This window comes from Oenanthe melanoleuca, chromosome 1A, assembly GCF_029582105.1.
Source record: "Oenanthe melanoleuca isolate GR-GAL-2019-014 chromosome 1A, OMel1.0, whole genome shotgun sequence".
NCBI classification, from domain to species: Eukaryota; Metazoa; Chordata; class Aves; order Passeriformes; family Muscicapidae; genus Oenanthe; species Oenanthe melanoleuca.
The window spans coordinates 65,797,476-65,823,143 of record NC_079334.1 but is presented as its reverse complement, the minus strand read 5'-3'; the positions used below and the strand labels follow the sequence as shown (position 1 = coordinate 65,823,143).

Here is a 25,668-nt window from a genome sequence, read left to right as displayed (position 1 = left end):
CATCACGCTGAGACCCAAACCTCGCCTCGTTTATTCTAAACACACAAGCTGGAGCTCTTACTGAGATCTTTTGAAGTTTTTAGATACTGCAAGCTCTGTGCCTAGCAGGAAATTAGCCAAACATCACGGGAAGCTAGAAAAGCAAGGAGTGAGCCTATCCAAGCCAGCGCTGTTATCGAGGGCAGAGGCGGGTGAAGACACTATTTGGATAACCCTTGCTCAGGCACCACAGCTCAGACTTGCGTTGCAAGGCTAATATTTACCTACGGCCTAAACAAAGTCAGCATTTCAGAACTTTGCTCAAAATGCTACACAAACCTGGGCTGTTTCCTTGAACTTGTCTCAGAGAAGGGAAGAACTTGTGTCCATACCTGTGCAGGCTGATCTCAGGAGGAGGCAAGCGGGAGGAAAATGAAGTGTCTGAGCAGCTTCCTGGTTCTGTTCCTCATTTCTGGAATCGGGGGCTTTGATCTGGTTATCGACGACATCCCAGATGTGAGTACTGGGAGGCAGGGCCCAGGTCTCCCTTCCTTGCTGAAGCAGCAGTGGGAGCAGAACTGGGTCACTGCTTCACAATTCTTTTCTACTTTTAGCTGTGAATTTTTCTGATAATTTGTCTTCATTTGTCGTTTGTAATGTTGGGGGTTTTTATTAAAAAAAATTAAAACCTATTATTATTATTTAATATTATTAAAGGGAGAGTGTGAGCATAAGTCTGAATTTCATTCTGAGCAAGTTTCATATTTTTACTTCAGTGTTGCCTTTTCTGGTGTGTTTTTAACCTTTAGACATTTAAGTGGGCTTCTATACTTAGATCTTCAGCATATTTTATACCCTGTTTCCCTGGAATAAGCAGAAACAGGGCACCTAGACATCTTTGTGGATGGAGCCTCCTGTGTGGAGCACTGTGAACCTCAGCAAAGCCTTGTATGGAATTGTGTTTCTGTTAAAAGGAATTGAAATACAGAGTGAATATTCTCTTGACTTGACATTCCTCAGCAGAGGGATGAGAGAATTTATAAAAGAGATCATAATTTCTTGGGATAATACAGTGATGAAAAGAAATATACATATTGCTTTGACTCTAAAACTGAGTCTAAATTTAAACCCCCAGGCTCAGGTGAACTTAGATTTGGTGTCTACACCCATTTCCACATTGTAGTTTTGAAATATTTTTGTGAAATCAGCAGGGATGATACAGAACATTCTTCAGTGAACTGGGATATCCTATTTTTCTTTATTTTTACAGCCATTTCCTTGACTCAATGAGGTTTTAAAACTGGGTTTTTAATTCCCAGGAAAAATATTCCAGACCCATGGTTCTTTCTAATTGTAGATGTCTTATCAATTTAACATCAATGAGCTTAAGCAATCTAAATTAATTTTGTGCAAACCTTTGTGTGTATGCTATCACATAAGTTGGAAAGGAACTCATGCACTTAAACTTCTTTATTGCCACAAATTAAACTCATAACAAAATTTAGTTAAGGGTATTGCTGTGGTATGACCCACACTTCTAAATGAATCAGTGCAGCTTTGCACTTGGAGAAGACCTGATGTTCTTTTGCTGTCATTGGGGGAAATTTAGTTCTCAGGTATATTGGTGTAAAACCAGAGACAGCTTCTACTGGTTTGAGCAGAAATTCTCTGAACTTGCTTTGAGTGAGATCAGTGTCTGAAATGCTGTAGTTTCCATGGCTAGACCCATCCTGATGATAATCATCTGTCTCTTGCTCTTTGTGGTCATTTCATGTTAAATATTACTTCTTGTTTCAGAAGGAAAGGCTGTAAAATGATGGTAAAGGTCATGATTTTACAAGAGTTTATAGAGCTGGTTGGCCACTGAGGGAAACTGAATGTGTGAGGATTTTGGTCTGAGATGGTTTGTTCTTCTGCTCCCCATTAGCATCCAAGGGAGGTAAATTCCCTTTGGAACTCTCCTGTATAGTGCTAATCAATAATAAATCAAGTGATAAATCAAACAGTAAGGCAGCAGCAACTCTTTCTTCTTCTCCCTCCTCTAGGAAGTGGAAAATCTAATTGATCTGGAAATTGATGGATTTCCCTCAAGCTCCAAGGCGAGAAATGGCAGGTACCAGGTACAGTACCCAGAAATGCTTTGAACAGGAAGGAAGCCAGAATGCCTGGGAGCTCCCTCCAGGTGTCTTTTTCCATGTCCAGGGTTGTGTGTGTACAATCATATGGGACCAGCTGGTTTTTATAGTCATTGAGGCTTCCATATCTCTGGTTGGGACAAGAACTGCTGCTCTCCCTTAAGCACAACAAGGGTTTGTTCTGTACCTGTGCTCCAGAGGTGATAAACAAAAGAGACACTTGTCTAACTTCATGTCTGGGGAAAATCCCATTGATATGGGTGAGGTTTATCCATGAGAAAATTGAAAAGGACTTCAGACACTGGCAAGTGTAGGCTGTAAACATTCAGTCGATTAATTCCTGTTTAACTGTGCTCAGAGAGTGACACTCAGTGATGAACTGGTGGCATCTGAGACCTGGAAACAAAATTTGTTTCCAGCACACTGATGGGTTGCAGATTATTTTAGTCTGTTGGCTTGGGAGGCAGAAACATTTAAAGCAGCATTGCAAGAGTTTTGCTGTATTTTACAGAGTAACAGTTAATGATAATACTCATGGTATCAGTTGTTTGAACATATTAATTTTTCATTACACTGCATGAAAGAAATCATGATCAGAGTGGACCTTGTCCTCCACCAAGCTCTGGTGCTGCATGTTTTGAGCTTGTTCAATGTAGTGAAAATGAAAGATCTTCTTGAGTAACATTAGATTTCCCAGAGTCTTTGAAATTACACACAGGCAAACCAGATTTTCCTCTGTCCTAAGGCTTTGGATGGAACTTATTGATACCTAAAGCCTGCATAACAGTGGAAAAAAATGGCAGATTTTAGCATGAGTATGAATCAAGCCTTCTCACACTTGCCACTCCAGTATTTAAATAATTGAGTCATGATCTGAACAGAAATCCCTCCTAGCTGCACTTCTTCAGGGCATCATTTCTTTCCAATGTGTCTGTATCAGTGCCATATGTATTATGTTGCCTCTGCTCCCAAAATTTCTGGATACATAGAGGCACAGACATATGCATGCAGTAATTTACAATTCTTCCGACTGGTTTCATTATACCATTTATTGCTTTTATTCCCATACGTTATTTCCCATCCTTTACCTATCAAATAAATTTTTGCAAACCAGTTGAACTAAGATCTCAGCTACTCTTATATTAATTGAGTCACAATAAAATATAATAAATGATATTAACCTGAACTATGCAAATCATCCTGAGACAGCAGCTCTTGGCCAGCAGCAGGCACACAATTATTTACTGTTCATCACTACAGGAATGCTGTCTCCCAAATTATTTTTTCAGCACTATGCTTTTCTGCAAAGAGCTCACCAGCCCATTGGCAACAAGGCAACAGAGCTCCCTGCAGACCCTGTTGATTGGCTGTAAATACAGAGGCTGGTTTTCTAGGTACAGATAAGGTATTCTACTATTTTTCTCCTGAGTAATTCCCAAAATGATGTGCCTCAGGTGTGTGACTGGTCCTTGTGACCACAGCAGCAGTGTTCCATGGGCTGGAATGCAGGTGACCTTGTGAACCTCTATATGGTGGTGCACAGCTGTTATCTCCCTTTGGGAGGTAGATAAAGTGTCTAGACCTGTGAGGCACCCTGTGAGGTGGGATGTTCTGTAACACATTCCCCAGACCTGGGTCCTGATCTCTGGCTGCCCAGAGGTGGGTGAGATCACACCTTCTTCCTTACTGTTCTGCCTGCCTGGTCTCCCCTCCAAGAGAAGCAGCACAGGGTGGAATGATGGAATTGTGGTATGGTTTGGGTTGGAAAGGACTTTAAAGCTCATCTCATTCCAACCTCCCTGTGGAACACCTTCCACACATTTCACTATCCCAGGTTGCTCCAAGCCTCACCCAACCTGGCCTTGGACACTTCCAGAGATGGGACAGCCTCAACTTCTCTGGACATCCTGTGCCAGGACCTCACCACCCTCACACTGAAGAATTGCTTCCCAAACCAGCTGGCTGGGGGCTCCCCCAGCTGCCAAGGAGGAAATGTAACCAAACAGACAAGGATCCATCTGCAGCACCATGAAGACAAACTGCCAATTCTTAGGCCTGAAATTTCTCTTCTTGCATCTCACAGTGAGGATCCCCTGAAAGGAGTGTGAAGAGGCTGCAATGGATTTGGAGTGTGTTAAAAGCTGCTTAGAGAAATAAGTGAATTATGAGAGAACAGCACCTCAAAGAACTGGAAAGGCATTCTGGATAGGACAGTCATAGATGATAGAATCACAGAAACATGGAGTAGTTTGAGTTGGAAAGGACCTGAATGCTCATCTAATTCCAACCCTCTGCCTTGGGCAGGAACACCTTCCACTAGACCAAGCTTCTCCAAGCCTTGTCCAACCTAGCCTTGAACGCTTGCAGATCACATCTTTCTAGTTTCTCATGTTGGGCATCTGCTTTTCAGCATTTTTCATGCCCCAGTAGAAAAGAAATTTCTGATAAATGTAGAACATCTGTGATTCTGCCCTCCCTATTTTACTAAATAGCTGCAATGTTCTTGCACAGTGATTTGAACAAAGATCACTGTGAAGGGTTAAATATCCATATCCTGCACAGGTTTCAGGAGAAGATGCATCTCAGTATCTTTAGACAGAGCCCAGCATCTGTCCTTCAAACAGTTCCTGAGGCACATGTTGTCTTCATTCTGATTAGCAATTTGGCACACATGAGATATGGCTCAACATCCTGTTTTTGTGCAGTGATCAACAGGTCTGTATGTGGTTTAAAAGCAAGGATCAGCCATGAATCCTCATGCTGGAAACAGCAGGATTTTCAGGTACCACAGAAATCCCTGTTCTCAATAATCATACCAGCACTTAGATCTGAAGTAGGATCTCCAAGGCCAGGTTGGATGGGGCTTGGAGTAACCTGATCTAGTGGAAAGTGTCCCTGCCCATGGCAAGGGAGGTGGAACTAGGGGATCTGTAAGCCCCTTCCAACCCAAACCATTCTGTGGTTCTGTGCTTCCATGATTCTGGTGCTCAGATACCTGAAGATAAAGGTACAGCTCTGTCCTCCTGACCTGTTGGAGTGACTGCACTCTGCAGACTCTGAGCTCCCAGGGTATGGCTGGCCCAGCCCATGTCTGATCTCTAACAGCAGCCATGGGAGTCACTACATGTGGCAGTGGTGAGCTCCCTCTCCTCCAGCTACCCCCTCTCCTCCACCAAGAACTATCAGGAGAGAAACCTGGGCATCCTGAAAGCTTTAGCCACCATTCCTAAAGTGGTCCAGGAGCTCTAAGCTGAGAACCAGAAAAGTACTCAAATAAAACAAAACCCCTGTGTTGTAAGGTCTTGGTCTTCATCTTTCTAAAATTAAATTTGTTTCAGTTAATGTTGGTTTAATCTTAATTTGTATTCAAGCTGGTGGTGTTCCCTGTGCCAAGAGTATGTGTGGAGCCAAAAATCACTCTTCATGGTCTGGTCCTTGATCAGGTGTGGAAGTCCCATTCACTGTACAGTGAAGTTTGTGGGGTGTGACAGGATCGGTCCATCAGGCTTTGCAGAAGGTCTCTAGAGAGCTATAAACTTCCATATCCTGAAATCCCAGTCTGAATGGTTCAGGTAGAGCCTTTAGAGCTAGAAATTAAAAACTGCATTTGTTCTCAGACAGGCAGAAATCATCTCTATCTGCCTTTAAAGGGTCCTGAAAATGATGTTTCTAAAATGAATATGCTATGACATCATTATCTCTTATAGAACACAAGATTTCTCTAGAACAGCACATTAATTAGCTTCAAATTAACTTAGCAATTGCAGAGCAATCTTCCAGTTCATCATGGGATTACAGCTGGTTTTGTGAGCATCTTCTGTGATTTTGGGTCCTCTTGACCTTGGAGAGCTGAGCTGGCCTAGTTGTGATGATAATGTGAAAGTAGATTTCTGCATTAAAAAGTTGCATCTAGGTGAGCCAAAATCACTTTCAGGGGATTAATATAAAATATTTCTTAAGGGAGAGAGATTTTGGGGGGGAATTAAACAGAGTTATTCGAATGGCCACAAGATGTCAGTACCTTGCCATAGAAATTTCCAAATGGAGCAATTCTTAGGGTAAGGGAAGACCACAACCATTAATGGGCAATTTCATCTAAGTAATGCATGCATAACTAACTTCCATAGGCACAAGCATGTAAATGTAATACCGGTTACACAATGATTTTTTAATTCATACATATTGCATATAATACATAAATAAATATTTTCTAATGTAAATGGCAACAAAGTGAGCTAAAGAAGTCTGGGGTTTGAGTTTTTTCCACTTTTCATAGAAAAACAAAGAGAACCTTTCTGTTAAAAACAAGAGGATCACTTTCTGCCAGCGTGATTTGCTTTCAGGAGGAATGTTTTTCTAGAAGAGAATGTTTTCATACAGAGGAAGAAAGCTGTCCTGTTTATGATAGTTCTGAGGCACAGTGGGACATCACATGCTCCAACATCCCATGTAGAAATACAGGAAATAAGACAAAAGGAATATTCACACTTTGTCTGGGAAATCAAACTAATTCTCATTCATGTCCAGAGAAGGGCAACAGAGCTGAGTAAGAATCTGGAGTACAAGTCTGATGAGGAGCAGCTGAAGGAGCTGGGAGAGGGGCTCAGCCTGGAGAAAAGGAGGTTCAGGGGGGACCCTGTGGCTCTGCACAACTCCCTGACAGGAGGGTGCAATCCACTGCTCCCGAGGAACAAGGGACAGGACAAGAGGAAATGGCCTCAAGTTGTGCCAGGGGAAGTTTAGGTTGGATATTAGGGAACAATTCTTCCATGAAAGGGTTGTCAAGAATTGACAACAATTCCCATGAAGTGTTGGAGTCACTATTGCTGGAAATATTCAAAAAAACTTGTACATGTTTAGTGAAATTGGCAGTGTTGGGTCAATGGTTGGACTTCATCTTAGATGTCTTTTCCAAACTTAATGGTTCTGTGATTCCCAATGCTTCTATGATTCATCATCTTAGAAAACAGTTTTTAGGCACTGATCCCTGTCTTGAAACAGCCAGTCAGTGTTCTTAGCTTTGCTGAAATATCCCCTCCATATTTTTCCTTTCCAGAGGAGCACATCTGACTGGGGGTATGTTGGAGATCTGGTGAGTATTTTTCTTCCTCTGTGGTAAATAATATTGAACAAAGTTATTTTCTAGTTAACCATTTTTTTGGAAATCAATCCCTCTGTTTGTTCATTTCCTTGTTTTTACTGCTGGTTGGGTATTAACCTATTTTCTTTAAACAGAGAACTGTTTGCACAATACTGTTGATACATCTGCTCTTGGAGGGAGAAGGGTATGGTAAATATGAAGAAATAAGCATGAAAAGTGATTAGACAATGTCTTAATAAAACACTTAAATACTGCTATCGCCCTGCTGTGATTTAACCATTTATAACACTAGGTCAGTAACCAATGCTTCGAGTCTCCTCTATTTAGGACTTCTATTGAAAATGTGAAATGTATCTCTCCTCCTTGTTATATAATGTTCAGGATTACTGTGTAGCTTTCCATGCTGGATTGCACTCATAGAGTCATTCCAAGGACTGGTTGCATGGTGCAAAACAAGGAAAACATTCCAGCTTAAAAAATACCCTCTTTCAGCTTAAGTGTTATCATGAACTACATTCACGTGAATATCCTGCCACAATTTCCAGGTACAATTATGGACATGTCCTGCACTGGATCTCATGCCCCTCTAGCTGCCATATTGTGAGGACCAGCAATTAAAAAGTAGTACTGAGACTACAAAAAATGATTGATATTGTCCTCTAGGGCATTTTTTCCAACGGCACTCTAAATTTATGGAGCAATTTTGTCAAATGCAGGTGGAGGATGATGACAAGATAGGTCTTTACAGCTACAAGGTTCAATCCACCATCACATCCAGGCTGGCCAACACCATGATCCAAGCCAAGATGGTGAACAACGCCAGGCGGCCGCAGCCCATCGTGTTTGACGTGCAGGTCCCCAAAGGAGCTTTCATTGACAACTTTACCATGTAAGCAGTGGGCAGGTACCAGCCTCATCTTCTGGAAGCATTCCATGGGCTGGGAAGGAAGTGTTTGTAAATGCAAAAAGCTCTTACTGTTTTTCAGGTTCAGTGTAAATTTTGCAGGCTTTCTCAAGAAGATTCATGTCATCAGTCTGTCTGTCTGTCCAGGTCTTCCTCTCCAGTAATGAGTGAGCTGCTGGTCAATATCAACAAAAATGGACAAAAATCTCAAATAGATTAAGCCTCTACCTTGCCAGTTCAAAGGAGAGAGACCCAAATCAGAGCCCTGACTGAACAGAAACTGGCCTGGTTCAGTATGCATTCAGAGAGGCAGCAGCCAGGTTGATGGTCACGAGATGTCCTGATCCATGTTCCAAACCAGCCATGATATCAGGATCTGCCTTCCCTGCCTGAAACTTGGGGAAAGTGTGAAGGAGGTGGAAGAAAGCAGATCCTCCTCAGAGCACAATGGTGCTGGCTAATTGAAATAAAAATCTGGTAGGGAAAAAGATAGAGCTCTAGTGAAAATCAGAGTTCATTACTTTGGGGTTAAACAAGAACCTTGTTATTTAATTTCTCACCAGCTTAGATTTCACTGATGTAAACTGAGGAAACAGTCCTCAATTGTAAAGTTGTTTCTTTTGCAAGCTGACTGTGCTTCTTTCTCCTAGGGATATCAATGGTATCACATTTACCAGCCATATTCGGGAAAAATCTGAAGCCAGGAAAATGTACGCTCAAGCAAAAGCCAAAGGCAAAGCTGCTGGAATAGTCAGGTATAAACACTCTGGCATATGGGTTTTGTACTGAACTTACTCACAGGAAAGCTGAGAACATCCCAGGAGGAGATAGATGAGGGGAAATCCTGGAAAGGAAAATGCTTACTTACAGCAGCTCTGATATTTAATTGTCACAGACTTAAATTGTGTTTCAGCTTTCAGCTTGCTAAAACACCCTGTGCTAACAGACAACTGCAGCTCCCTGACAGAGGCCACAGTTAGAATCAAAATCCTCAATCTAAACCAAACTGCAAAGAAGCTTTTCCTTCTCCTTGTATTTTCTCAAAAATAACCCCACAACTGACTTTTCAGGAGCAATGCCTTGGATATGGAAAACTTTCAAACCGAAGTGAATGTGCCCCCAGGAATGAGGATCCAGTTCCAGCTTCACTACCATGAAATGATCCGAAGGAAGCTGAGCTCCTATGAGCACGTCATCTCTGTGAAGCCAGGACGCCTGGCCAAGCACATGGAGGTAAAGCAGAGCTGGGATGTGTAGGATTCACCTGTGGATTCTCACCTTGATGAGAAAACACCCACAGTTTCCAGGGAGGTGTCCCTGCCCAAGGCAGGGAGATTGGAACTGGATGAACTTTAGGATCCCTTCCAACCCAAACCATTCTGTGATTCTAAGACAAATCATGGTTGTGGAGGGACAACCAGAGATCATCAGCTCTCATAGGATAGTACATCATTAAGCTGGGGTTTTTGTGAAAAGGACTGTTCCAAATAAATAGTAAGTATTGTTTGTTTTCCTTCAGTCAAGTTTACACAAGAGTATAAAAATGTCCAAGCTTGTTTGCCTAAGTGGTTCTGATGCGATTCAGGAGATTCTCAGCTGTGTTTATGAGTGATGACAGGACACATTTGTTCCTCACTAGACCTCCAAACCCTGTCCAACCTGGCCTTGCACACTTGCAGGGATGGGGCAGCTCTCCACAATAAATGTCCTCCCTCCTGCCTTTAGGTGGATGTCCGCATCATCGAGCCGCAGGGGCTGCGCTACGTGCACGTTCCTAATTCACTGGGGGATCATTTCAGTGGGATCACCACCATCTCCAAGGGAGAGAAAAAGGTAACCACCACAGACTGCAGTTAGCACAAAATCTCCAGTTTTCACGCTTTCTCTGCACAGTATTGGCCATTGTACCTACTGGAAGCATGCAATAATGCAATAAAATTTGTCTTTAATTCCGTAGTAGTAGTAGTGTGCCAGGCAGTATTGTTTCCTGATATTCAAATTCACTCCCATTCCTAGCATAGCAAATTATTTCAGAGGTACTTTGTGTCTATATTAAGTCTTACCTTCTCAGGCAATTTCAAGTTATCCAGTTAAAACAGAAAAAAATGCATAAAGTCTGCATGATCAATCATATGACTAATGAAAATGTTTCCTATTACTCAATTCACAGACAAATGGCAATCCTCTTTGTTTGGGGGAAAAACGTCAATTAGAAATCTATTTAAAATGTTGACAAAATCATGGATAGTTTCAACTAGGAAAATGTTAATAAAACCCAATGTATTTCTTAATAGAAATGGTTTGCACAGCTTTGGCTGAAATATTTGGTGTTGTAGATGGGTCATGTGATTTGTGTCACAGTTGCTACTACTGAATCAACATATCCAGGCAAACCTTAGTGCTGTTTTTCTTCTGAAGTGACAAAGTCCATTTTCCACAAATAATGAAAGCTGGAAAATGTTCAGTGAAATCAGATATTTCACAAAGATGTGGAGTCTTTTTGTGTGAATCATCCCCCTCTCACACAACACCTGGCTGACTGATGATCTCTCCTCACTTCAAGGCTCATGTTTCTTTCAAGCCAACAATGGCTCAGCAGAGAAAATGCCCTAAGTGCTCGTCCACGGCCGTGGATGGAAATTTTGTGGTGCAGTACGATGTGAACAGAGAAACCACAGGGGGAGAGCTGGAAGTAAGTGTGGCTGCTCAGCTGGGAGCAGAGAGCTGTGAATAAAGGAATTGCTGTCCTTCAGCAAACTGTGCTAAACTTCATCCTTCAGGGGAATAAGCATGAGGACAAGCTTTGAATCCAATTGAAAGAACAGAGGGATTTTAAGTGGGCAGAATGGATTTATTTAATTTATGACTAAGACATGGGCTTATATATAGTAGGAGAAGATTCCTGTCATGTCCAAAAGCCAATGTCTTTATACCTGGCAGCACTCTGGTGATTTAATGTAGAATCAGAGGATGGAGTCATTGGATGTTGTACCAATACATCACAAGGAGACAACCAGAACATCACTATTTTAATGTTAACATGAAGCTGAGTTATGAGGTTGAATTATTACAGGCAGAACAGTCTTTTTCAAAGCATTTTTCATTCCTCCATATGCTAGGGCATGGAAGTTGTCTGAGAACTAGGCTCTGCTTTTATTGAGTAAAAATGGTGTAAGGCTACAGAGATGTGCAGAGCTGAAAGTTAAAACTGGCCAACAAAGAAGAGAAAAAGACAATAGGCAAAAATAATTAGTTCATTAAGAAAATAAGAATTTTCTGCTCTGTCACTGTCTTGATCTTTCTGAAATCTTCTCTATAGCTCAATTCATTGTGATTTTTATTTTATTTTATTTTGCAGATTTTTAATGGCTATTTTATTCACTTCTTTGCTCCGGAAAATCTTGATCCACTGCCCAAAAACATTTTATTTGTTATAGATGTCAGTGGCTCGATGTGGGGACTAAAAATGAAACAAGTAAGTGTTTGACCTCTGTTGCAAAATTAACACCTTGCCAACTTTCCCCATGTGCTTTACCATGCAGTTCTCTAGCACACTGGCATGTAAAATTACCAGCCTGATTTGGAGAATATTTGGAATCCAAAACTTCACTATTTTACCCCATTACTTATAATGCTTCTTCCATGTTTTAAGGAAGAGTGGTGCCAGATTTTAACTCTAAATTTAAATTTTAATGGACAGATCACAAAATATTTTGCAAAGGTTCTGACCCCCTTTTTCTCTAGTGCTCCATACTGAATCCTGGGAAAGTCTCAGTGGGGATACTACATCCTTGCTTTCCAAACATGGATGAATTGTTGACAGCCCTCTGAAGACTACTAAGGATTGTTTACACAGCATAACCCATAAAGGGGAAAAAATGTTAAAATAAGATATTTTAATCTGCAAGAGAAAATGCTTCAAGAAAGATAATCAGCCTCCAAATATGCAAACAATTGCCCAGCCAGGGTAAAATAAGATAGAATCAGATGGATTTGCAGGAGGAGAGGTTTATGTTATATATTTGGGAAAACCCTGTAGGTCTGAGTGAAGAATTTAGGAGATTGTATGTCATGTATCACTGAAGGGTTTTAAGAACTGACTAGACAAATATTAGCTGAAGATCATCCAGGTATATATGAATTTCCTTCTGAGCACAATAGTAAGGCTTGGCAGATTCTTCTTAGGGGAAATCAGTGCTGCCAAACTGAGATACAGGTTAATTGTCACTTGTTTAAATCACACACCTTCAGCCTGAAATGACTGAGTTGCAGACACAGCTGAGTCTCCTGAGCTGATGTGATCTCTCCTGAACCACAAATGTTTCTCTCTTTGCCTTCACTCTGTGTTAGCAGGAGTTGAGCAAGTTGAGTCACATGAATATATCCTTCCTAATTGCAATTTTTCTGCTTTTCTTTGGTGAAGATTTCGATATTATGCAAGAAGTGGGGGGGGGAAAAAAGCAAATAAGATTTGGATAGCAGATGCTAATTTGTATTTCAGTGCTCATGTGATTATTCCTCAGAAGCTAATCTTTGCCTGTGGTCACAAGTTAAGAAGAGGCTTTCATAAGCAGGAAGCATAAACCTGTCTTCTCTTCCACTTCTCCCCAGACCATCGAGGCCATGAAGGCAATACTGAGTGAGCTCCGTGCTGCTGACCAGTTCTCCCTGATCGACTTCAACCACAACGTCCGCTGCTGGAGAGATAACCTGGTCTCAGCCACCCCGTCGCAGGTGGAAGATGCTAAGAAGTACATCCAGACAATCCATCCCAACGGGGGTATGAGGTTTTCATTGCAGGGTGCTCACAGAAGTTGCTTGTCACAGGAATGGGTACCTCAGACAGCCTTCAGACTGTCAGAGTGTTCCTAAGAAAAAAGAGTCTGATTCCCAAAGCAGGAAAAGCATGCCTAAAGAAGAGCAAGAATTGCAGTTTATTGTATTAGGAGATGGGATAGCATCTCCTTCTATGGCAGAGAGAATACAGACCACAGAGCAGCTGGCTTTAATCTGTCTTACCTCCCACCTCAGAAATCCCAAATACCATTGAAAGATGAAGTCCATATCATAGGCCTGGATGAACAGGTAGATGAAATATTTCCTAAGCAGGGAATCACACATTTGCCCTGGGCTGACAGCCAGCTGAGCATGAGCCAGCAGTGTGCCCAGGTGGCCAGGAAAGCCAGTGGTGTCCTGGCTTGGATCACCATTTCTGTAGCCAGCAGGACCAGGCCAGTGATCCTCCCCCTGTGCTGGGCACTGGTGAGGTCACACCTCTAATCCCCTGTTCAGTTTTGGGTCCCTCTCAACAGGAAAGACACTGAGGGGCTGGAGCATGTCCAGAGAAGGGCAACAGAGCTGGGGAAGGGTCTGGACCATAAGTCCTACAAGAAACAGCTGCAGGAATTTAAGGACATGGTTTAGTGGTAGACTGGGGTTAATGGTTGGACTCAAACTTAGAGGTCCAACCCCAATGATTTAATGATTCTATGAGCTACTAAATGCCATTTTATTCCTTTGTGCTTTCATTCCTGATAAACAAGGGCAGCTGTCTTTTTCATCTGTACAGGTCTTTGGAAGGGGCTTATGATTATTTTAATCTGCCGCTCTCTGAAGTGCAGTTCTAGATTTGTTATTCAGTTATTTGTGCATCAATAGTGTGGAAAGACTCTTCCTAACATCAGAGTTTCCTGGTGCTGTGGCACCTTTGTCTCCAGAAGTTTTCACTACAATTAACATAAAGTTATAGACTTTTCCAAAATCATCAGTGTGTTGGGAATAGGAAACCAAGCTGGATATATGAGTGACTGAATTTATTAGCCCAAAAAAATTGACAAATAAGCTTAGAGATCAGCTCCCATACAGCAAAGCCAGTTTAAATACAGCATTTTATTATCTTGTCTCTGGAGCTGGTGATTTTTTTTTTTCTTGACAAAGAAAATACCTATTTTCTCACTGTTCAGCCTTCAGATTTCTGTTCCTCTCATTCTAATTTCTTACTCTTCTCCTTCTGTGTCACAAATCAAACATTAGATAGGCTCAGCAAACATACACTTCTTCTTGTCCAAGGATGGGCTGATGGCCAGAAAAGGAAGATTTTCCATGCTCTCATTCAATCTCCTGCCTGCAAACCCAGTAATTCTTCCCACACCAAGTAGTTCCCAACACCACAAATGGTGACACTGGAATTAGTGTGGGGGAGTGGAGGGGCTCATGAAGAAAACAGCCTGGGATGAAAAAGGGAACCAGAGTGCAGAAAGGTGTACCTAAACATCAGAGAGGAGGTGTTTTGCTGCCTTGATCTCAGCTCTTGTCCCTCTTAACTCCACTAGAATCTTAGAAGCAATGTGGATTCAACAAGAATAAAAATCTTGTTTTCTTCATTATGTCTTTGACAGGCACAAATATCAATGAAGCTCTTCTGCGAGCCACTTTCATCCTGAATGAAGCCAAAAGTTTAGGCATGTTGGACCCAAACTCAGTTTCCATGATTGTATTGGTATCTGATGGAGACCCAACAGTAGGTAAGGATCCTGCTTTGGGTGAGAAGAAAGGCTGGTGGGGTAACACTGAGAAAAGCAAGAAGTAGACAATTTGGCAGTTAAGTTTTAAAAATTCCATTCATCTTTCTTCCAATGTCTTTTGCTGCCCTTTTGCCAAGTGCTAGAAATGCCACAGGGCTTTGCACAGAAGCTCTCAAAAGATGAGTAGCTTGTTATGCAGGTTGATTTTTTTTAAAATTTACAGAGCTGCACAAATCCTGTAGGACAAGTAATCAAAACAGCCTGGGAGAAATTGGGCTTTTGAGCAGCCTGGTCTAGTGGAAAGTGTCCCTGCCCATAGCAGGGGGGTTGGAACTCAATGATCTTTAAAGTTTCTTTAAACACAAACCATTCTATGATCCTATGATTGTACAAAAATTTCCTATTCTTATGACCTTAGCCCACACAGATCTATGCAGTCACAAGCATAACATCAAAACCAGTAATAAAGAGTGGAAAGCAAATTAATTTGGATTCAATTTGGTACAGGTCAAAGCAATTGCTGACTTGAAGATGTCAGCTCCAAAAAACCTACCATTAAAAATAAGCCTGAAAAAAACAAAACAAAACAGTTCTGATGATGACAGAGAACATCTTAAGTAAAATCTTCATGGAGATGTCTTAATCTGCAGAGAGTTTGAATCATTAATTCTGAGAGAACTCGATATGTGCTAGAATTTGAAATCCCCTAGGAAGTTACTAAGAGCCCTGGATGTACAAAGAAAATGCATCAGATACCAAAAAAAAGTGTCCAAAAGGAATTGTCTTCAGTGCAAACACTTAGTTAATCTCTATCTAGAAGCTCAAACGTTGCTGTAGGCAGTGGAAACTTGGCATTGAGCTTCCTGTCTAGATTTCCCTAACATCCAGAGAGAACCAGAGACACAGGGAGAGCAGGAACATGCTCACCCTGATGGAGACTTTTCTGTTGCTCAGGTGAATGTCACCCTTTCTGTGTCTCCAAGGTGAGCTGAAGCTGACAACAATCCAGAAGAATGTGAAGCAGAGCATAAAGGATGACTTCTCCCTCTTCTGCCTCGGGATTGGGTTTGATGTAGATTACGATTTCCTGCAGAGAATCGCAACCGACAACCGTGGCATGGCCCACAGGATTTTTGGAAATCAGGAGACTTCTCTCCAAATGAAGGTGAGTTTCTGCCTCATTGCCTCTGAAACTCTCCTGTTTGTTCACAGCTGTAACTCCACTAGCAAGAAGTTCTCAAAACCCATCATTTTTTGGAGAGTCCTGCAAGATATCAATCATATTTCAGTTTAAGTGGTCCTAGTAACAGTTTTAATAATATCTATAACACATACTTTACTTCCCTGTGTAGGATTAATATTCTATAAAACAGCCTTAACTATAAAAAAAACCAAACATTTTCTGAATTAAAATTAAGGCCTGGATGTTACTTTAGGCCATTTAATCACCAACAAAAACCCTAGATATATATGCTAAATGATAATCCACACTTACCCAGTGTTAGAAAAAGTTCCACTCTAGCTGTGGCTCCAAATCAATGAGCAGGAATTGCTGCTGATCAAACTCTGACATCCTTATACTGTGACTGTTCCCTGATTTCACCATCTGTACAAGAATTAGGTGGGGAGTAGCTGTGTGTCTTACACAGTAGCCCAGAGCTGACCATGCTGAGGAAGGATTCACACATATCTGTGCTCAAGACTTTTATGTCTAGGAGCAGTACAGCCCGTGGACTCCTGACCATCCTTTGACTTTCACAAGACTTGGACTAGAAATTCTTGTTGTACCCCCTTAAAAGTATGAAGAAGTCAGCATTCTATGAGAATTCTTCTCTTGCTCATTAGGGCTCCAGGTTTTGTCACCCACTGCCCTTTCAGTAAGAGTGGCCTGTGCAAGGGTCACTTCATGTACAGCAAACTCACTTCTCTGTCTCCTTCCCTCTCAGAATTTCTACAACCAGGTCTCCACCCCTCTCCTGAAGAAGATTCAGTTCAACTACCCCCAGGAGTCAGTGTCAGATGTCACCCAGAGCAGCTTCCACAACTACTTTGGTGGTTCAGAGATAGTGGTGGCTGGGAAGGTGGACACAGAAAACCTGCAGCACCTGGAGAGTGTGGTCACAGCCACTGCAGTGAGTGAAGGGTCCCTGGGATATCTGCTCAGGGGTTTTGGGCTGGTTCATTCCCTCCTGTGAAGGTTAATGCCAGCAGAGGGTTTTGTCCTTTTGGGTTCTGGGTGGGAGTGGGGATACTCATTGGACATTTTTCCAATCATGTGTCACAACAGCTTCAAGTACAGCCAGTCAACTCCCTGCACCCTGCACCCTGCCAGAGGAACTTCCTTCTAATAAATGTACCAAAAAGATTAAATCTAGACAAAAGCATGGATTTTCCTTCATGCTTTATGGAGAAGCAGGAGTGATCACTCCCTAATTTCCCCTATTTCATGATTGAACTTCCCACTGTCAGGGAGTTCAAGCTGATGGATCTACAGCACACCAAATCCTAGCACTGCCCTTTTATGTGTGCTGAGACTTTCCCCATGTTTTCAGGGCTGCTCTTCCAGGTGGAGTGGGATGGGAAGATTACATCCAGACTCTTCTTTCTGAGGGGGAATGGAATTATCTGCACTCTTACGGGGCTTAGGAGTTATCATTTGTCAGTTGTTGGAAAGAACCCAAACATCTTCAATTTTTTTTCCTGCCAGAACACAGTGCAGTCCAAGGGTCTGTATGAGAAAGTAAAATTTGGTTTGTGTTCTTCAGTGGAACTGCATGAGAAAAAGCCTGAGGGGAGGATTACATAACTCTGTCAAGAGCCTCTTCTTTTGGCAGGAGGTAGCACCTCTTGGGCTACTATTAACAGCTCCTTGACCTACTTTAATCCACTCTCACAGAAGTGTCTTTAACAGAAGGACCTCCTGCTACATCTTCCCTCTCCACTGCAGTCAAGCCAACAGTGCTGGGACTTTCTGACCTAGAAGTGACCAAGGGCAGAGCCAGAGAGGGTCCTTAACACCAGCCAAGAGGGGAATTCAAGGCACCCCATTCACCTGCCTCCTGTCCCTCATCTTTTTCTCTCTGTGACTGCACAGGCAAATGCAGAGCTCGTCATGGAAACACTGAGAGATGTTGAGGAGCTGGATGGATTCATGAAGAAGGACAAATATGCAGATCCTGAATTCACAAGGAAGCTGTGGGCCTATCTGACTGTCAACCAGATGATGGCAGAGAGGTGAGGAGAAAAGTGCTCAAACAGGCCTGGCTGTGGGACTGAGGGAATGAAATTATGGGGATTTACCTTATGGAGCCTGAGTGAGAGCCATGGAGCAACGCCACTTGGCTCTGTGACCCCTCCATGACAGAATTGCCATGGCAGCTGCCCTGTAGAGCTGCTAGCCAGGATTTCTGCTTCTGTTTCCACCCAGAAACGCAGCCCCCACTGCAGCTTTGAAGAGGAACATCACCAAATCCATCCTGCAGATGTCTCTGGACCATCACATTGTCACCCCCTTCACGGCCATGCTGATAGAGAATGCTGAAAAGGATGAGATAATGCTGGCAGACCAGCCCAAAGACCCCAGGAAGGGCTGCTGCCCAGGTCAGTGTTTCACTCTGCCCATTACTGTGTATCTCATGTGAAAATAGCCTCTGGTGTGAGTTAGGGACACAAGGAAGAAAATGCTGACAGAGATTTGAGCTGTGCCATCTTCAGTCCTGCTGTTGTCCCCTTACTCCTCTTCAGAGCAGGGTCAGCAGATGTGAATGTCAGCCCAGCATATTAAACAAACAAAGTTTCATGGATTGTTTAAGATCATGGTGCTTTGTGAACTGAATGGGAGAGAGACAGGGACAAGTTACTTTCTCCTGTTTCCATCATGGCAAAGGCAGAGAGAGTTCTAGTACAAAGGAATATGATCACAGATATTAAACTCTTGCACTTCTTTGAAACCTTTATTCACATGGATCATCCCAGAGCATGCAGGAAGAGTCCTGCCTTTCCTCAGGCACCTCAAACTCAGGACCCAAATTAGCAAAGCTTTTACCATATGCTGAATTTTTAAAAGTCAGCTTTTTTCTCAGCAAAACACTTCAGCCCTAACATTGGAAGCTTTGCTAAAGAGGGAGCTGCTCTCATGAATGAGAGATAAAAAGCCAGGTTCTATTTTTTCACTGATAATTTATGGTGAGCTATCTACCCTCAAAAGTCATATTTAACTGGTGGAGACACTGAAGCAAATCCAACCTTATGTCATTACACAAATCCATTGTAAATGGTGTTGTACCTGCTTTACATTGGTATAACAACATCAGGCTTTGATCTACTACAGTGCTCTAAAAATTACACTATTAAATATGTCAGCACTTCCAGAACCCTAATTGTGGCTGTCCTCTAACAGGTACTCTGGGATTAACTCCAAATGCACCCAATAACAACAAAGGGATCCCATCCTGGGCCAATGTCACAGCTGTGCCAGTCAGCTTCATGCCTGAGCAATTGAGCCCACCTGTGTCCTCTCTGAGCATCAACAGAGGTAAAACCTACAGCATTCCTCTGCAAAGGAGCACCAGGCACATCAAAACTCATCACCTAAGGACTCACCACTGTCCCTAGAAGTGTTTCAGGCCAGGCTGCATGGGCATTTAAGCAACCTGGTTGAGTAGAAGGTGTCCCTGTCCCTGGCAGGGGATTGGAACAAGATGATCTTTAAGGTCCCTTCCAACACAAGCCTTTTCTTTATAAATTATGGATTAATTTTGATTACAATTAAAAATATGCTGTAAAAAATGCTGTAAGCTACAAGGATGAAACTATTTTGGATCCTAATAGGATCTAAAGTATCTAAGTGACCTCCTGAGCTGCTGTGTGTTCCCTGAGGCTGGGGCTGTTTGCTGAGGTTTACTTTAGCTTCTCTGCAGTAGCAAAGTTACTTCCATTGTAAATGACAGATGAAAGCTATTGTAGAGTTACTGCTGTTGTAAATGGCAGATAAATGTTCTGTGCTAGATAAAAATCTCTGAGTGTGCTGGTGACTGATGGATCCTGTTAATTCTTGGGCCTTTGCCACAGTTTAGTGGCAGTTTATTTGAGCAAGCCAGCTGTGAGAACCACTGCCCATAAACACGGTGTTACCACAATAACTCTGTGTGTGATGTGTGTATTTATGTAGTGATCACACAAAGAGCTCTCAAACTCCTTCCCAGCACAGGGAAATCTCAGCCACCACCAACCCAGCAGGAGATGGGCAGAGACAAGGCTGAAAACAGCTGCCTTCAGTGATGGGTGCAGTTATTTGTCTCATCTGAGGCAAATTTTAAAGGACATAGGAATTTCTGTGGGGCCCAGTCCAAATACACTGTGAGAACAAGTCCTGGATTGTATTCCTCAGTGGGGTTAGTGGGCAGGATGTGTCTTTACCTGACATCAGTATGGTTCACTGCATTTGGCAGCTCTCAAACCAAGAATGTCACTTCCTTCCCTTAAACCAGGGAATTGTATGAGGAGGAAGTGTCTGAGGGGCTTTTCTGAGGAGCATCTGAGAACTTTTTTACCTTAAGGTAGAAAGGCCCCTCATTTTACTATGAGGAGTCCGAAAAAGTTCTTCAAAATCCTTTTGAAAAGCCCTCTAGGGCAGATGCTGACCTGCTTCTCACACTTGTTTGTTTTCTGTGTTTCAGTGGACAATGACCCACATTTTATCATACATCTGCCCAAGAGCCAAAGGAACATCTGCTTCAATATCAACTCAGAGCCTGGGAAAATCCTAAACTTGGTTTCTGATCCTGGCACTGGTAAGGGAGTAAAACATGGTTTATTTTACAGCACAAATTTTTTTTCTTGGGTCAGAAAGATGGTCAGAGGGACCAGGAGAATTGCCTACAGGGGGATTTTGTGCTGGCAGGAGTGTGGCCAGCAGGCTGAGGGAAGTGGTTATTTCCCTCCACATTTGGAATATCATGTCCAGTTTTGGCCTTGCCAGTACAAGAGAGATGTTGACAAACTGGACTGAATTCAGTGGTGGCCATTAAGGTGATTTTGGGGCTGGAGCAGAGGACAGAGAGGGAGAGGCTGAGACAGCTGGGTTTGATCAAGCTTAATAAAAGAAGTGGTGGTTCCATGGTGGATCTTGTTGCTGTGCTCAACCATGTGAGCAGAAGGTGAAGGTGAAGCCTCACACATCTCCAAGGTTCACAGCTAAGGGACAAGGGGCTACAGGTGAAACTCAGAGTAGGAGTGAGCTGGGGAAAACCCTTTAATTGTGAGGATGGCCAAACACAGGCAAAGGAGCCAAGATCATGGAATAACAGAACAGTTGAATTGGCAAAGACCATAAAGATTATCAAGTCCAAATTTTAACCCAGCATTGCCAACCCTACCACAAAACCATATCCCAAGTGTCACATCCACAGGGTTTTTTGAACATTTTCAGGGATGATGACTCCACCATTTCCCTGGGCTGTTCAAATGACCACCCTTTCAGTGAAGAAACTTTTCCTAATATCCAATCTAAACCTCCCATGGCACAGCCTGAGGCCATTTCCTCTTGTCCTGTTCATCTCTTACACTACAGCTGAAGGGGTTTTGCTCCTACTCCCAGCAAGATCTAACAGCAATTCCCACCAGATTATTGTGCTAAAGGATTGAACAGTAGCATCAGGAGGCAATTTAATAAATTATTCTCTTCTTTGGCTGGAAAAATGAGAAAAACAGGGGGTCAGAGGGGTTCCTGTTTCTGTTGATCCCATGGTGCTCCCTGTTGAGATCAGAACTCCGAGTCTTCAGGCACTGCTCCAAGACTGAAGCAATATTTCCTTCTCTGCTCTTCACAGGAGTTGTGGTCAATGGGCAGCTTGTTGGGGCCAAGAAAGCAGAAAACAAGAAACTCAACACATACTTCGGCAAATTTGGGTTTTATTTCAAAAAGAAAGGTCTGAAAGTGGAGATCACCACAGAAACAATAACACTGAAAGATGGCTCATATGCCATCACACTGACCTGGGCTGACACAGGGCACATCATTCGGAAACAGTGAGTTTTGATCATTTTTTAACTGTTCCCACTCAATTCTGTTTGAGATACCCTCAGGGCTCCAGCCACGTTGTCTTGGTTTGAAAGACAGGTGTTTGTTAAGAAAGGCTGAAGCCTTTCTTGAAATGGACAATGTAAACCCCCTCCCTCTGAATTATTACAATTTTGAAATTAAGGAGCTCTCAGGCAAAGATCTGGGAATAGGAATAACAGTTCTTTACTAGGAAAATTAAAATAGAAATACAATAATACAAAACAATAAAACACTGCCAGAGTCAGAATCCAAGCTGACACCCGTCAGTCAGTCAGGGTGTTGGCACAGTCCCATTCAATGGTGGCTGCATCCTCCTGCAGGGGCAGATGTGGTTCAGCTGGAGCAGTGCTCCTGGAGAAGGTGCAGTTTCCTCTGAAGGTGCAGGGATGATGTGCAAAGGTCTGGTTTTCCTCTGGAATGCAGTGGAAAGAAGGTTCCTTGGTGTCCAAAATGTCAGTTTTTATCTGGGTAGGAAAGGCTTGGCTCCTCCCCTGGCTGGAGCATCTCCCAGTGGGATGATGGAATTTTATCAGTCATGCACTGGGACTCAATGGCCATGAACAGGAGATATCTCCTGGAGGGAGGATGGGCTGTGGGAAAGATAAAGATGATTGCCCCACCTGGTTTTAACAGATGGCCCATGAGCAGAGGATATCTCCCTCAGAGATAAGGGTCACTGTCCCACCTGGTTTCAACAGATAGAATACACATCCCTGATCACATCCTGCATTGCAACCCAAGACACATTCTATGACTTACATCATTCAGGAGAGCTTCCCCTGCAGATTAACAGCTGTCAGCCATGCTGGACACCTTACAGCACTGTTTAGGCAACAGGACCACATCCAAAATCTCCATTCACTGTAGGAAGAGCTTAAATTTGTAGGGGAAATAGGTTGCCTCAGCATGGGGATGAAGTGTCTATTTGTTAGACCCTGTCTTGCCAAATCTCTGGGTACCAGTCCCAAGGTTCAGGGTTTTTAATGGATCCTCTGATATTTCTGCCATCCCTATGGGATTGCTCTGGATGCCTGAGTGCATCTCAAGGGGCTGAGAGCTGTTGTGTGGGCAGATGAACTGACCCTGCCCTTTGGTCCCTCTCTGCCAGGCTCCTCATATCTGTGAGGAAAGAAAGCAATGTTACCATCACTGTGGGGGAGGAGATGTCCTTCATGGTTTTGCTGCACCGTGTGTGGAAGAAACACCCAGTGAATGTTGACTTCCTGGGAATCTACATTCCCCCAGAAAACCAGTTCTCTCCTGAAGCCCATGGGCTGATAGGTAAGGGCTGGGGGGCAGGCAGTGGGAATGGTGGGACACTAGGAAGGGATTTTGCCAGATCTTGGAGGGAATTTTATATAATCATAGACATAAAATATCCTGAGTTGGAAGGGGCCCACAAGGAATCCAGCTCTTGCACAAGACACTCACAAGAGTCCCACCATGTGCCTGACAGCATTTTCCAAATGCTCCTTAACTCTGATTTAGTGCTGTGACCACTTTCTGGGGAGCCTGTTCCAGTGTCCAACCACCCTCTGGGTGAAGAACCTTTTCCTAATATCCAGCCTAAACATCTCATGGCACATCTTCATGCTGTTAATTTGTTGGTGACTGTTTTCTGATGGAAAATGTGTGGTAACTATTCAAAAGGAGAATAGGGAAACTCCTGTAATGTCCTAGAAGACCCAAGAACATTGTGGAACATCAGGAACCAGGAGATTATTCCTTATTCCAGCTAGGGAGGGTGTTTTCAAAACAGACCTGACTAGACTTGGTAACAGAACTGAGACAGGACTTTCCCTGCCTTGCTAAACTGCTGCATGTTAAAAATAAAAGGACCAAAACAAACTCCTCAAAGGTTTCTGAAGAGATTTCTGTGCAAACCTCTGTAATCAGCTCTTCCCTATATGACAGCCCTTTCTAGCAGTGGTATAAAACAAAAGCAAGGCTTCAGTTCATAAGGCAAATCAACCTTCTGAGTCCTGGACCCACCCAGAACTCCTTTTGAGGAGCAGAGGTTGTTTTCCTGATAAGTGAGAGACAGGGTGTCCCATGATCCATGCAGGTTTGGTTTGCCTACTGGCACTGGGTTGATTTTCCAAAAGTGCTTGGCAGCAGCTGACATGGAGCTTCAAAGGTCAGGACACACAAACAGCTTTAAACCTCTCCCTGACCAGGTCAGTTTGCATCTGAACCAGAAGTGTCAATCCACCACCAAACACCTGGGCAAGCTCCAGAGAAACCACAAGCCATCATGGAAGTGAAGGGCAACAAGTTCACTGTGACCAGGTAGGAATCATGTGCTTTATTACTCTCTTTCTAAATCACTTCTGTCCTTAGAGCTGCCTGGCATCTGACTTTGGACAGGTTTGAAGTGTCTGGAACCCCCAGAATAGGCTCATAAGTTTTACAGAACTGTAAAATTAATTGCATTTTGTGGTTATTTCCACTTCCTGCTGGTGGAAGACACGTCTCCCTGCTTTGGCAGGGCAGCACCAGTATTGATCAGGATGTCTCCTTGTTTATTTGCCATTTGTGACCCTCCTTTGGGTGTCCTCTCCCTGCAGGGGTGTGCAGAAGGACTACAGGACAGACCGTGTGCAGGGCACGGACGTGCTGTGCTGGTTTGTGCACAACAGTGGCAAAGGCTTCATAGATGGCCACTACAGGGATTACCTGGTCCCTCACCTCTACAGCTTCATGAAGAAACCCTGAATGCTCCAGTTCAGTACAAAAATTCCCATCTGCTCCTTCATGCCCAAGCAACTCCTCTGAGCAGCAGCTGTCAGCCTGTCACACCAGGGTGACTGGAGGCAGCCCCACCACTGTTTGCTTTATTTTATCAGTGTTTTAAAGTGATGTAAACTCCCTTTTCTGCTGAGAAATGAAATCTGTAATAAAGTGACATGCTGGGTTGGAGGAGGTGTCTTCCTCTTGCCATGTCTGATTTAATGGGCTGTAAAATCCATTAAAATTTTCTACTATTTTCTAATATCCATTTCATAGTAGAGGTGTAACAGTGTTGTGGCTCTTGTAGTGTAGGTAACACACACAACCAGATTTAATATGTATTTAATACTTACACCTTTGCATTTCCAGAGTGCTGGGAAAATTTAAGTTCATATAGTGCTGGACTAGGCAAAAAGAAGGATGTGCATTAAGTAAAGGAAATTTAACAGAAAAGGAACATGGGTCTGGAATGGATATCATGAGTAGTCTCCAATATTTAAAGATGTATTAACCAGTGGAGAGGAGGGTCCTTGAAATAATTGTTACTGCTATATTGGCAAGAAATTAGTTCGATGAGTCTCAGACAGCCTCCAGCCTTTCGTGAAAATTCAACATCAGAATGGGGCATCATGCAGATACAAATCTTAAAAAGCAGGAAACATTCACACTGTATAGAAATAATCATCAGTACTGAAATTTCCCTTCCAGGAGGCTTAGCTCCCAAAAGATCACTTACTTTTCAGGAGCATTTAGCAATGAATGAGATCAGCAGTGAAACAAATACACCTGTGTGTGTACCGAAAGCTGGATTTAAAACTCTGCTTTTTGAACACCTTATTAAAACACATTGGCCTAATTATTCAAACACATTGGCAGCCCTAATCTAGGAAAGCAACTCAAGTAGCCTCCTTGCCCTTCTCAACTTTGATTTCTTTCACTTAGGCACTAAAAGCTGGTACAGGATCTTTCTTGCAGCTGTGTCAGAGTCAATGTGGTTTTAAAATGTCTCCTCAAAGTTCCTCTCGGAAGTGTCAGAGACTTCCTGCAGATCATTTATTGCTTCTTTCAACTCTCCCATCAGTTCTGGCCTCCACATCCTGCAGCAGCCACTTCCCGTTTAACCAAGCAGTGAGTTACCATTCTCTGGTCTTCTCTACACAACTTGAAACTTGTCTACTACATTTACTCTAATTCATCAGGTTGCAGCATGTCAAGTGTAATTATTTTCAGTG

General features: G+C 42.9%; 1 protein-coding gene across 1 annotated transcript; it reads left to right on the top strand.

The window, feature by feature from the left end:
* The first annotated feature begins 233 nt into the window (after window positions 1-233).
* Window positions 234-24,625, top strand: ITIH2 (inter-alpha-trypsin inhibitor heavy chain 2). The gene is made up of 21 exons (XM_056511859.1): window positions 234-495; window positions 2,025-2,099; window positions 7,171-7,206; window positions 7,932-8,104; window positions 8,770-8,874; window positions 9,190-9,352; window positions 9,845-9,952; window positions 10,683-10,811; window positions 11,478-11,594; window positions 12,731-12,899; window positions 14,518-14,643; window positions 15,627-15,808; window positions 16,590-16,775; window positions 17,738-17,877; window positions 18,071-18,243; window positions 19,043-19,177; window positions 20,322-20,435; window positions 21,474-21,672; window positions 22,815-22,987; window positions 23,884-23,995; window positions 24,274-24,625. The coding sequence occupies exons 1-21, from the start codon at window positions 412-414 to the stop codon at window positions 24,419-24,421; spliced, it is 2,847 nt and encodes a 948-aa protein (XP_056367834.1). The 5' UTR covers window positions 234-411; the 3' UTR covers window positions 24,422-24,625.
* Window positions 24,626-25,668: the final 1,043 nt, after the last annotated feature.

What these genes read in the sequence shown, in the direction of transcription:
- ITIH2 (XM_056511859.1), top strand. Translation starts at nt 412, where the DNA reads ATGAAGTGTCTGAGCAGCTTCCTGGTTCTGTTCCTCATTTCTGGAATC. An exon ending in CAGGAAGGGCTGCTGCCCAG is followed by an intron (nt 18,244 to 19,042) that starts GTCAGTGTTTCA and finishes GTCCTCTAACAG; the next exon opens with GTACTCTGGGATTAACTCCA. An exon ending in GGGCACATCATTCGGAAACA is followed by an intron (nt 21,673 to 22,814) that starts GTGAGTTTTGAT and finishes CCTCTCTGCCAG; the next exon opens with GCTCCTCATATCTGTGAGGA.